This window comes from Helicoverpa zea, chromosome 22 (assembly GCF_022581195.2).
Source record: "Helicoverpa zea isolate HzStark_Cry1AcR chromosome 22, ilHelZeax1.1, whole genome shotgun sequence".
Classification (NCBI taxonomy): Eukaryota; Metazoa; Arthropoda; class Insecta; order Lepidoptera; family Noctuidae; genus Helicoverpa; species Helicoverpa zea.
Genome location: NC_061473.1, coordinates 1,596,296 through 1,609,106, shown reverse-complemented (window position 1 = coordinate 1,609,106; position 12,811 = coordinate 1,596,296). Strand labels below are relative to the sequence as shown.

The 12,811-nt window shown below is 38.8% G+C and overlaps 1 protein-coding gene across 1 annotated transcript in view; it reads left to right on the top strand.

Moving 5' to 3' along the window:
- LOC124641543 (serine protease inhibitor dipetalogastin) overlaps positions 1–10,645 on the top strand; it is a 63,885-nt gene extending 53,240 nt beyond the window's left edge. The window contains exons 3-12 of the mRNA XM_047179643.1: positions 1,941–2,081; positions 2,502–2,649; positions 3,039–3,200; positions 3,529–3,672; positions 4,081–4,245; positions 5,121–5,285; positions 5,700–5,825; positions 7,689–7,865; positions 8,496–8,654; positions 9,614–10,645. Of these exons, the coding sequence (XP_047035599.1) occupies positions 1,941–2,081; positions 2,502–2,649; positions 3,039–3,200; positions 3,529–3,672; positions 4,081–4,245; positions 5,121–5,285; positions 5,700–5,825; positions 7,689–7,865; positions 8,496–8,654; positions 9,614–9,692 (1,466 nt within the window). The 3' untranslated portion in view covers positions 9,693–10,645. The remainder of the gene's footprint in view (positions 1–1,940; positions 2,082–2,501; positions 2,650–3,038; positions 3,201–3,528; positions 3,673–4,080; positions 4,246–5,120; positions 5,286–5,699; positions 5,826–7,688; positions 7,866–8,495; positions 8,655–9,613) is intronic.
- Positions 10,646–12,811: the final 2,166 nt, after the last annotated feature.

Here is a 12,811-nt window from a genome sequence, read left to right as displayed (position 1 = left end):
AGCCGTTTTCTATATCTAACTGTTTATTACCTGTCCTAGGTAGTATTCTTGAGAATTTTCTAAGAAAGTGAACAACGCTAGGTATATTTATAAGTTTTGAAGCTGTGTATTTACTTAATAATAGTCCAATATCAAAACGGGTTTTTAGGACTCTACTATCAATCCATGTCCAATATTAAAACGGGACCCTATTATTATGACTTTTTTGTCCGTCTGTCCGTCACCATGTATAACATAAACTGTGATAAAACAGTTTAAATATTCAGAAATGGCGTTCTATTGCCTTTACTTATAACAAGAAATGTTTCAACAAAAATATTATGATTTCGTGCAAACAATGACATATGTAGGTCTACTAGAATAAACGCCAAGAAAATCCACTAAAAACCGGCCAAGGGCGAGTCGGACTCGCGCATGAAGGGTTCCACAGCAAAAATGAGCAAATAAATCATGTTTGTTGTATGGGGGCTCCCAAAATATTTATTTTATTCTAGTTTTCAGTATTTGTTGTTATAGCGGCCGGCAACAGAAATACATCACCGGAATCGCAAATGTATGAGCCTTTAGAGCTGTGATTTACATTTATCTATTTATTTCATGATACATGTAACTCTAAAAAACAAAACCATAATATGACAAAAAAAATCTCCTCTAAACACAATAGTAAAAAATCTATGAAGTGTAAATGTACACTGCATATCAAATAAATTAGCACAACAACAACAATAAAAAAAAAACTTATCTGTACATTTTTATGCACGCGGTTTATCTAGTAAGATAAGTGCGGGTGTCGGTCCGTGGTGTCTGCTAATGGACTTCCCTAGTCACGGGCGAGCCCGCGGCGACCCGCTAGTGGTGGTTAGGGCTGTGAAGTTAGCGGGTAAGGGAATTTTTTGGGAGGTTTTATTTTGAAGAAAACCATCCAACCGCCTGCTCTGATATCAATTTTTATTTGGGGTCGGCGAAATATGCTTTCTTCTTAAAAAAAGGCAATATGTAATAGTTTAGTAGGCAATAGAATGATGTGGAAAATTAGACCAACTAAATCCGTAAAAAGTTGTTTATTTCGGATTGAAAGTTTTTAGGAAGGACCTTCTACACTACAAATATTGAACTAGCTGGTCCCTGCTTTTTCACTCACTTCCGGCAACCGGGCAAAAAGCAGCCTATGACCTTTCTCATGCTCTAGTCGTAGACTATCTGTGCATTTAAATCGAATTAGTAGTTTGGGCGTGAAAGCATGGCGCACAGACAGATACGAGTTACTAAGGCATAAATTAATTTAGAAGGTTTTATTTAATTTGTATCGTTTCACATAGTAACTAACGAATTCTGTGATATTTGGATCTCGCTTATTTCATGGCCCCACCCGACACCGCGTATTTTATATTCGCTGCATCTTATCGGAGTGTTGTATTGTTGAGATTCAGTTTAGTCGCAGTGTCCACGGAATTCGCAACGAACCTTTATTTTATTTTGTAAACACTAAATTCCAGACAAAACTTTTGTGTTAGATTTCTAGACGAATATTTATGCTAAGATTTTTTACAAGGAGATCTTTTATGTAAAAAAGTATCTTGAGAGGAAACCCCGCAACTAAGGGCTTCTGAACTAAATAGGATGCAAAAACCAAAGTAGAATAAGCAAGAAACAAAAAAAAATTATAAAGATTATAACGACAATATAATATTGTTCGTAGCGTAGTCATCATAGACCTGTTTACCGTCATATACCTAGGCACAGGCAAAAGATGCCTAGGCTTTTTCATATTGACCATTCTACCAACAAAGCGATTAGCTTCGAAAATCGTAGTGTATAAAAGCTTACCATTTTGATGCCTACCTACTACTACTATCCTGTCGATCAGACGATGGTCACCATCATCCATTTAAGTTGCACCAGCTCAAATGACCATACTGATCGTCCTCCTCTCATTCCAGCATCATCATGGTGCGAGGCTGCTCGCGACGCCACGTGCCCCAGGATCTGCGGCCCATCGCTGCAGAGTGAACCAGTCTGCGCTACTGACGGCTACATCTATCCCTCGCTCTGTGAGATGAGGAAGAAGACTTGTGGGAAAGGTAGGGGAAGAATTTTACTTACCTGAGAAAAGTACTTTTGAAACCTTCGGCAAAGTGATGTGGTATTGTTTTAGAGTAAGAATGTAATTTCATCTACTTTAGATTGTTACTTGCCAATCTATAGAGATATTGCGAAGAAAGTAGATAAAAATAATTTGAGGGAAAATGATGAATTTGGAAATAAAACTCAACAGAAATATCCAAACTAGGGACGAATGTGAAGTCCGTGTTAAATTTAAGCTAGCAAGATAATTTAAAATAGAGAGGCAGGCAGCACTGCTTGTTTTCGCATTGAGCATAAAAGTGCATGCAAAGAAACTTTGTGATTATTGTAATTTATATAAAATCCCTACGTAGCAGTTAAAACGTTTTCAGCGCCTCATTTCACAGACGTTAACAAAATTCCCCATATAATTTCAGGAGTACGCCTAGCTCAAGATCAAACCTCATGTTCCCGAGCTCAAGGGTCTAAGTGTGAACATCGGTGTACCTCTGAAAGGGACCCTGTCTGCGGTACAAACGGCAGGACCTATCTAAACAGATGCATGCTGCAGGTTGAAATTTGCAGGTAAGAAACCCTTTTGAAGTAAATATGTAATTTATAAAGAGCAAGTAACGATAGAAAAGCAAAATAATATAAAATATTACTCACCATATTTTTAAGAGAGCTATCAAATCCATGCTTATATAAGAAGGTATAGCTGAATAGAGTTGAATGAATGCGTAAGAAATAAAAATGTCTGCAGATAAAATGAAATTTTATTTTACTTCAATAGCAGTCACATTTTACTGAATCAATTTCATCGTCTTCATCATCATTAATCAGTTTATTTTTTCTAGCATCGTCATCGTCTGTTACTTGATAAGTTTTGATTATGGTCTCAGCTACTTCTGTGTTTTCTGCCAATTCTTTGGTTTCTTCGGATTTAATATCTATTTGATCTCCGTATGTTTTAGGGTCGGCATCGGACTGTCCCACTTGGGAGCGTGCAACAATATCAGTGCTCATAGGGAGAACTGCCCCGTCGATTGCTCCCAAGCTCCGCTCGATGGACCCATCTGTGGATCTGATGGAAACGTGTATAAGAGCACCTGTCAAATGAAGCTGCTGACTTGTGGGTGAGTGTGCTTTTGTTTTATGATCCCCTGGTGTCAGATGATGCGCGGACTAAAGGAGTAGGTAATAACCCTAACCTTTTAAACAATAGTGGGAAAATAAGAGTGAAAGTTAAAGTTGACAAATATTAAAGATGTCAAACAAAAATAATGTTCGTAGGTTTATGGCTTTTCTCACATACAAGAAGAGGCCTATGCCAATAAAATAGCCAAAAGAGTGACAATAAAATGGTGGATGATAATTTGCAATGCTTTGAAGTTGTTAGTAGGTTTTTAGTATGTAAAGTAAACTTTCAAATGTGATGAATTAATCTTCAAACAAACTTTTCAGGCAAGGAGTAGTGCGAACGAACAAGAAACATTGTCAGACTACCAGACACTGCCGCGAGTCGTGCTGGCGGGTTGCCAGACCAACCTGTGGATCTGATGGCAAGCTGTACGCCAATGCTTGCAGGATGAAGGCCAGTAACTGCGGGTATGTATTTTTGTTAACTTCAGGAAGAAAGAGACTGTACTTAAGAGATCAGACCAGATCCTTTTCCTAATTCAAAAATTTTAACCCCTGACCCAAAAAAGGGGACATTATAGGTTCTCCAGTTTCTATCTTTGTGTGTGTTTTTGGCACCGTAGCTCGTAAACGGGCGAATCTATTTCAATGTGGTCTCTTTACATAAAATATGGTTTATGTAAAACTAAAAACATGCAAAATCATAGGTTTTTTTTTGATGCGCAACTTCATTGTGACTTTTTATAGCACTTTAACAAGGAGATTCTCTAATTTCTCATAGTTCCTTTAAAAAGCACTCGCCCAATACATTATTTTTGAAATCCACATTTTCAGCTTTTATAAGAATATATAACTATTTTTCATTCTCAATTTCAGAAAACACGTATTTGAAGTACCAATGGCGTTCTGCGTGTCACAAGAGAGAACTTCTGGAGGCGAGTCCTGTCCTAAAGACTGCTTGGGACAGAAAGAGAAGCTGGTGTGCGGCTCCGACGAGATGGTGTACCGGAACGAGTGCGAGATGAAGATGCTGAATTGCGGGTGAGTGGTAGAGATAGGAGGAGTTCTTAGATCGATGCGGATGTCATGGAGATGGTATGTATTATTGAGACGGTATTGTCTCGGTAGTAGAAACAAATACCAGTACGGAACAGGCCCCAAAAGATAGCAAAGTGAGATTTTTTGGATTATCCGAATAAAACCGCGGGGTCTAGAAATCTATACTAATATTTTAAAGCTAAAAAGAGAGTTAGTTTGTATGAACGGATAGCTATTACATTGATCTGATAAGAAAAAATATTTAATTGTTAAATAGCTTATTTATTGAGGAAGGCAATACGCTACTTTTTATAGGGCGCGCGTAGTAGTACCTAGGGGATGCGGGTGAAACCTTTGATAGAAGATAGTGTTTGTAATACAGTGAGTGTAGATCGAGTTTTTATAAAAAATAATAATGTTTGGGTTACTTACCTACGATCAGCCCACTCATATGGCATTGAGCAACAAGGATGTAAGGGCAATCTAGAACATAGAAACATTCGTTGTAGACTTAAACAGACTTTCTAGAAATCTATTTACTAAATATATCAGTAATACATTTTTTGTAAATCTATACTTAATATTATAAAGCTGAAGAGTTTGTTTGTTTGTTTGTTTGAACGCGCTAATCTCAGGAACTACTGGTCCGATTTGAAAATTTCTTTCATTGTTAGATAGCCCATTTATCGAGGAAGGCTATAGGCTACTTTTTATCCCAGTACGAGAAGTAGTTCCCACGGGATGCAGGTGAAACTGCTGGCAGAAGCTAGTGTATTAATAATCTCATAAAAAATAACGCTGGTCATTCTCAACCATTCAATATTTTTGCTTTAATTATTAAAAACCCCATAAAAGTAAACCTTTATATTCTTCTACAGAAGTGTCAGCAACCGAAAAATAGTGAAGAAAGTGGACATGGAGAAATGCCGAGGCAAGATGAACCGGTGCATGAAGGTCAAGTGTCCGGCTGATGTAGACCCAGTCTGCGGTACCGACCAGAAGGTGTATACTAACCCTTGCTTCTTGAAGGTCGCTACGTGCCTGTGAGTACCTTTGTTTTTATGTTATCCTGGTAGGTCGGTGTGAAGATTTTTGGTTTTGGTTTGAGTTTTGATAGGTTTAAAAGCAGTTATTTTATATTTGTTATCTCTGGAAATATTTTTATTTTATTCAAATGCAGTAAGTAGATCTTGGTCTAAATATGGCAAAGAGTTTCTCGGTTTTATGTTATCCTGGTAGTTAGGTTCGATGATTTTTGATTTTGTTTGAAAAAAATAAATATTTTTGAGATCTTGGTCGCGGTTTGACAAAGAGTTTCTTAGGTTTATGTTATCCTGGTATGTGTGCTCAAAGATTTTCGAAATACTTTTTAGTTTATAGTTTGTATGCAGCCAAATTATTGCTAATTCTGGGCTTTGTTTTCTTTTTTTTGTAAAACGTTATGATATTGATTACAGCAAAGGAGTCCAGTTAGCCCACTTCGGTAACTGCACGTTATTGCCGCGTTTCAAGGAAGACTGTCCTGATACCTGCGAGAATGTTGTCGAGCAACCCGTCTGCGGCTCTGATGGAAATGTTTACAAGTAAGAACTTTATATTTAGTTTATGCTTATGTAGTTACACCTAGCCTATAGAATTAGGTACACCTAGAACGTCTATTTATCTATGTAATTTTGCTATAGAATTGTTCCAATTCCATTTTCTTCGGTTATGTAGTTACTGCCTTTTTTTTTTTTTTTGGGAGGGGGAAATCCTCATGGACTTCCTCCGCCTGGGGAGAGGCGGAGGGGTATGCCGGACTCTTACCGGCTAAAACCCCCTTGTGTCCTCCTTGCACGTGTGCGCGGGGCCGCGGGAATCCAGATTCTTCCGCAGCCCCACACTAGTGCTGGCCCTCGCACGGGCCTCGTCTCTTGCACGGGGTAGTGAGGTGTTCGCCTACCCCGTGCATCGCCTCGGGCACGCGCCGACACACGCGCGTGCCACCGCCTCGGGTCCACTGAGTAGGGGCGGGAACTTCCCCAAGTCCCTCGCCCTTGAACCCATTCATGGGGGGCGGAAGAGGGCGTTGTCCGCCCTTCTCCTGCGCCCGGTGCACTTTCTGTGACCGGGGAAGGGAGTCAAAATCTCCCTCTCCCGTTCCGCAGATTCCTTCTGCGACATCACTTCCTCGCAAAAGGAAACCACCGCGTCCCACGACTCCGCACTGCCGACCATCCTCCGCACCACAGCCGGCAGCGACAGATCGTCTCCGGTTTCGTTTGTGAGGACACGGCGCTGCTCCTCCCAAGCTACACACTCAGCAAGCGTGTGTTGCGCCGTGTCCTCCCCGCAATGGACGCAGTGGTGACACCGAGCGTCCGGCTCCCTGTCCAAGCGACACAGGAACTTGCCGAAGCACCCATGCCCCGACAGTACCTGCGTCACCCTGAATGACAGGGAGCCGTGCCTTCTCCCGAGCCAGTCGTCGAGTACTGGCCGGATCGCCTCGACGGTAGCAAGGCCGGCGGTAGGGCGCATCAGCCTTTGCCGCCATTCCGCCACTAGGACTCGACGGAGCTCCTCTCGGCGTAGCTCGATCTCCCGCTGCACCGGCCTCGAGCCCCGTACCCGCTCTTCCTCGCGCCATCGGTATAATGACGCGAGTGCTTTCGCCTCTAGGTCCCAGGGCAGGGATCCGGCCAGGACACAAGCCGCCTCGTAGGAAATCGTGCGGTACCCTCGGATGACTCTGACGGCCATCGCCCTCTGCGGTTTGCGCAGGATGGCGAGCGTGCCGGCCGTCATGTCCATCGCCCACACGGGGGCCCCATATAGGGCCATGGACCGCACGATTCCCACGTACAACCGCGGGACATACTACTACTACAGGCGGCGCTCGGTCCCCCCAAGTTGGGAAGCAACGATGATAGCGCGCCCGCAGCGCCCATCAGCTTGGGCGTCAGCCGCCGGAAGTTCCCGAAGAGGCCCGAATTCCCATCGGCTGTCGAGCACCAAGCCCAGGTACTTCATGGTGGGGCCGACAGCGATCCGGGCCCCGCTGACCAGGATGTGTGATCCCGGCGGCGGCGCACGTCGGGAAATGTAGTTACTGCTTATATCAACTAGCCCTAAAATCCAAATAAAAATTGAGAGCAACAAGCACAGCACAGATTGCTTGAAAGGTAAAAGATAAAGTTCTAAAAATAGTACCTAAGCGCTTAAATACAATTGTTCGACATGACAAACATACCTACTGTCAGTTGCACAAAGCCTCAATAAAGTTAAAGCTTCATTAAATCTATTGCTGACACTTTTATTTTGTTGACAAAAAAAGAGTCAGCGATAGATGTAAAGAAGCTTTAACTTTAATGGAGCTGTGTGCAACTGATGGTTAGGGCATAGTTAATTAAACCCAGGATAGGGATAAACCCAAATTCAAATACGACTCAACATTTATTCAACAGATCAGAATGCGAACTCCGCCTAGCAACATGTGGGCAACACGTGGTCCCAGTAGCTGCCTCCCACTGCCGCACAACAGCTCTCTGCCACGAAGAGTGTCCTGACACCCCGGCCTTCATCTGTGGCTCAGACAACCGGTTCTACAAGAACGAGTGTCTTATGAAGAAGGAGAATTGCGGGTGAGTTGGAAACGAAATGAGGAACTTTGGAGAAGGAAAGGAAAAAAAACTAAAAGGGGGGAGAGGGGTCAATCTTGATAGAACGATTTTTGGTTTACGATAAGACTATGTTTGACTGCTAAGGTAGAACAAGATTTCTAAAAAAGCGATCTCGACGTGTGAGATAAATTCGTCCCTTTAAATAAAAATATTGCGATGCTGCGAAAAAGATGAATAAATTGAAAAAACTACCAGGAGCACATCACAAGCAAAGAGACAAAAATTCCACAGCAAGATGTGTTTTGACTGATGTTGGATTTCTATAACCGATCTATCCATCGTTTTGCAATCATAGATTTAATTTTGATATTCATCATCATCATCAACTCAGCCATAGGACGTCCACTGCTGATCATAGGCCTCCCCCTTAGATCTCCACAGATACCTGTTGGAGGCGACCTGCATCCAACGTCTTCTCCGGCGACTTTTATTTATAAGGTCGTCTGTCGGTATTTTGATATTAGATTTATATAAATTCAAAACAATGGATAAATTGATACCTAATAGAAATCCGCAGTAAATGCAATATCCCACAAAGAACAACGACCAATGTACCAGGCGCACATAACTAACAAGGAGTTGAATTCACAGCAAACACGTGTTCGTGGTGCCTCTGAAGCGCTGCCTGGCGCGCTTCCAGTACTCGGGGTGCGCTCGCGTGTGTCCGCCCGAGTACGACCCCGTCTGCGGCACTGACAACAAGACCTACTCTAACAAATGCTTCTTGGAGATGGAGAACTGTCGGTCTAGGTGAGTTCTTTGCAATTATGGGAGCCTAGTACTTGTAGAAATGTGTTGGTAATGTTCTGTGGGGGGGAGGGGGAGATCCTATTCTACAAAATACTTCTTGAAAATAGAGGACTGTCTTTCTAGGTGAGTTCTCTTGAATTATGGGAGCCTAGTACTTATAAAAATGTATTAGTAATTTTCTATTGGGAGAAGGGGACAGATTCCTACAAATTAGTATCCTTAGAAAATAATAATTGTAATATAGGAAGAAAGTGGGTTTAAGAAAACCAATAAACATAGTTTCACGTTTTTTGCAAAGACAAGTACCTTCCTACCAACTTCTGATTTTGATTCATTTCAACGTCATGGAAGAAATCTGACTATCATCGTAGTAGGAGCAAATCACAATAAACACCGAAAAGATCTCTATTTAAATAATGCAGTATCCTAAACATTACGTAGGTGCGTATGCCATTTTGCTTCGGAAATGTAGTATGATCAATATTTGCTATAATGTAGTAAAAAAAATCGGTAAAAATATGCATAATATTTCCTGCCACCTGTTACGAAAGCGTTAGGTACTTATAACCTCAGACTCTACTATCATTTAAATAAACAATTTAAATCTTGATTAATACGACACTTATTTGCAATATGATACGGTTAATAATCGACGTAAAACACAGATTACTTTGTAAATAATTTCAGATATTTCCATAGCCATTGTAGTTTTACCGTATTTACCTTTTACGGTAGTATTTAAGTATTTACGTTTATGTTATATAGTAAATGATATTTCAATGATGGCAATGCGGCATTCAAAATTCCAACACAAACATCGATTTTTGTATAGTCTGAAAAATATTTTCATCCAAATGATTCAAAAAATCCATGAAATGCAAATAATCAATGGAATAAAATACTCAGAACAATTTCTATTTTGTAAAAATATTTTAAATGCTCAATTTTTTTGTTTTCAGGAGCCTGGTGCAACTAAAACATCTCGGCACATGCACGGAGCCCATCGCGGAAGAACCGAAAAACTATCTTTATCGATAAACTAATCGAATAACAGTCATATCGATATAATCATATCGCTTTCTTTCCATAATCAAGCTCTCGGGAGGAGTCCCACTTATTAGTGCCAACTTTTACTAAGTAAAAATATACTGTTAAATAATGTAAGCGACCAATCTTCGTCTTCCAGTAATCGATATATTTAAGTATTACTTAATTCATGTCCATAGTTTAATCGATTAAAAATCGAGAAGGGTTTCACACTAATCAATTGCAAATACTTCTTTACATTGGGTTTAAAAAAACGGTATTTGGATCTTTCTGCTTCGAGTCAGTGTGGTAATTCTTATACGATTCACATCGAGTTATCGAATCGATTAAACTATGCAAATCGAGAATTTTACTTTATAAAATAGATCAGTACAAACATTCGAATTCAATTTCGCTATGGCGAAACAAAATGGCCAACCTTACTAAAACCTTTTTAGATAATTTTTAGTGATTTTTAGAATTAATTTTTGACTGTTTTATTTATTCTATTTATTATCTGTGTGTAGTGTAAGATCATTATTTTTTGTAAATAATTAGTGAATTTTCGTCATATTTATTGTTTTTTCATAAGAATCGATGCATTTAGAAGAAGACTTATTATTTAACGATTATGACAATAAGAAATATCGATCGAATTGCGAAACATTTTGTGTTTTCCGCCTATTTACGGGAAATTGGAAATAAGCTTGTAACTTTTTAATAACACTGAAAAAATCAAATCATTGGCCCATAAAAAAAAATTATGACATTCCAATAACATTTTTGATAGATTTACGTATTTATTTTTGGCCTTAAATAATAACTGAACAAATAGTTGTACTTTTAGTCATGTGACACCACGTTTTTCAATATTTAATGTACTACATTTTCAATAACGTTTTTTATACTCTATAATCATAGTCTACCGTGTAATAACAAACCAATAAAAAGATTTTACAATTTTACTTTATTTTATTTCTTATTTTTCCTATTTATTTTTTAGCTATTATTTTTGATTTTTGGCTAGTAAATTCGATAGTGACACTCCCATGGTATTTCGGTCATGGGCACCACGTTTACTATGGAAGAAGACCTTTACGACAAAATTTAAAGAATATTGTTATCAAAATCCCTGCTTAATATTATAAATGCGAAAGTAACTCTGTCTGTCTGTCTATCTGTTACGCTTTCACGTCTAAACCACTGAACTAATTTTAATAACATTTGGTACAGAGATAGAGTTGACCTTGAGAAAGAATATACTAAGGATAGTTTTTATCCCGGACTTTTGAAGAATTCTCTTGGAAACGCGATATTTAACCGAACTCTACGCGGGCGAAGCCGCGGGCGGATCTATAAAAGAAATCTCCTGCTAAGAGTAAAAGTAATAATAAAATAGATATTTACTTCAAAAGAGTTCACTATGGTCTTCTAACTTTTTTCATTCACATTGTATGCAACCGTCTTCTATTATCGTTGTCAAACCTAAAAATAATAATTAACTCTTTAAGTTAAGCAATAATATGGTGCTGTCCTAGGTTTGCTGATAAAGATAAACCTTATTTTGGTAGATCCTTCATAGTTTATGAGGCCCTAGTAATTTGCGCAGGTACCATATGCTATATTTTGTCTAAAAAAACATTTTCATCAACTATCTATCGGATAAAACCTGAAAATACTTTTAAAATATATCCAAAATTGAATTTTAATAATCATGTGCCTAGCCTTTTCCGAACTATGTTGGATTAGGCTTTTCGTAACCGGCTGCAGCTCAGTACCAGAATTTGATATGTAGTACCTAACCATTCTGACCTCAAAAGTAAGGCTAAAACCTTACTCTAATCGCACTTTTGAGAATAATCGAATCATGAAACAGATTGATAGACGAAAAAATATTTTGGTAACTAGACTTCTAATGACTACAACCTTGTACTCAATACACATTCGCGGACCAATATTATGTAGCAAATTGTTTTACATTAGGACAACGCCATACATAATGACAGTGAATAAAATGAACTGTCAACACTTCTGATACCCTGGGGATGCTGTTGCCCATTCTTATAGAATAGTTGTAAAATAATTAATGTTCAGACAAAACTTTTAGCATCGGAGCAAAATGCAATGCAGGAAGGCCAATCATTTTCATTAAATTAAATTCCGAGTGGAATTTGGAAAAATACCTAAATAAGAATGCATCATTTTAGGATAAAACAAACTAGAGCTAGACTCAAAATTATTAATTATTTTATAGGATTTTAGCATGCTTTGTACCTATATTTTTTGACCTTAGAGAATGGGCAACAGCGTTATACGATTATATTTTTAGCACTAAAGCTGTTTATAAATGAAATAGTATCTCAATTCTCAAAACCCAGTAGGTACTTCACTATTGCTTAAAAGAGGTCGACGGTTGCATACCCACTTAAAATTGTATTATGTATTTATTTAAAAAGTAATCTGTATTTTTTCGTCAACTATGTATCAATATGTTGTCTTTCTTTTGCTGTGTCAGTATATGATTTTTCTCCTTTAGTAAATATTATCTGGATTATGGTAAAAAATGCTATTGCATTTTGGCCGATGCTATAAGTTTTAGTCGTATTTCAAGTACCTACATGTTTAGTTAGATTTATATATCCTACATTCGTAGAAGATCGCAATAAACCAAATAGAAGAAAGAATGAGCCACATCATGCACCAGTTCAAAAATGATTTCAATAGCAAAACAAACTAATAAAAAACAGTACTTGATAAAGATAACAAAATTATTCAAAGTTGGTCACGAATCTAGTCGTTTCAAGAATCACGGCAATTATTTCACCTTTCTAGATACGCATGTAGACGTTATTAGCAAAATTCCAATATTGTCTCGCCATGCTTTTAAAAAAGCATTGAACTGAAATTCAGCTCAACATCAGACAACTAGATCATTTCATATCGAAGACAAAAGGCATAAGTACCAATGACGCCGCGAAGGTGCCCCCGAAAATCTCACACTTAAAACTTTGATGAACAACCCAGGATTCGAACCCAGGCTTGACATCAGCTTACAAAACTTCATCGAAAAGGTAAAGGTAAGGAAAAAATAGCCATGACCTTCGATGAAGGCCATGTCATGTATATCTTTG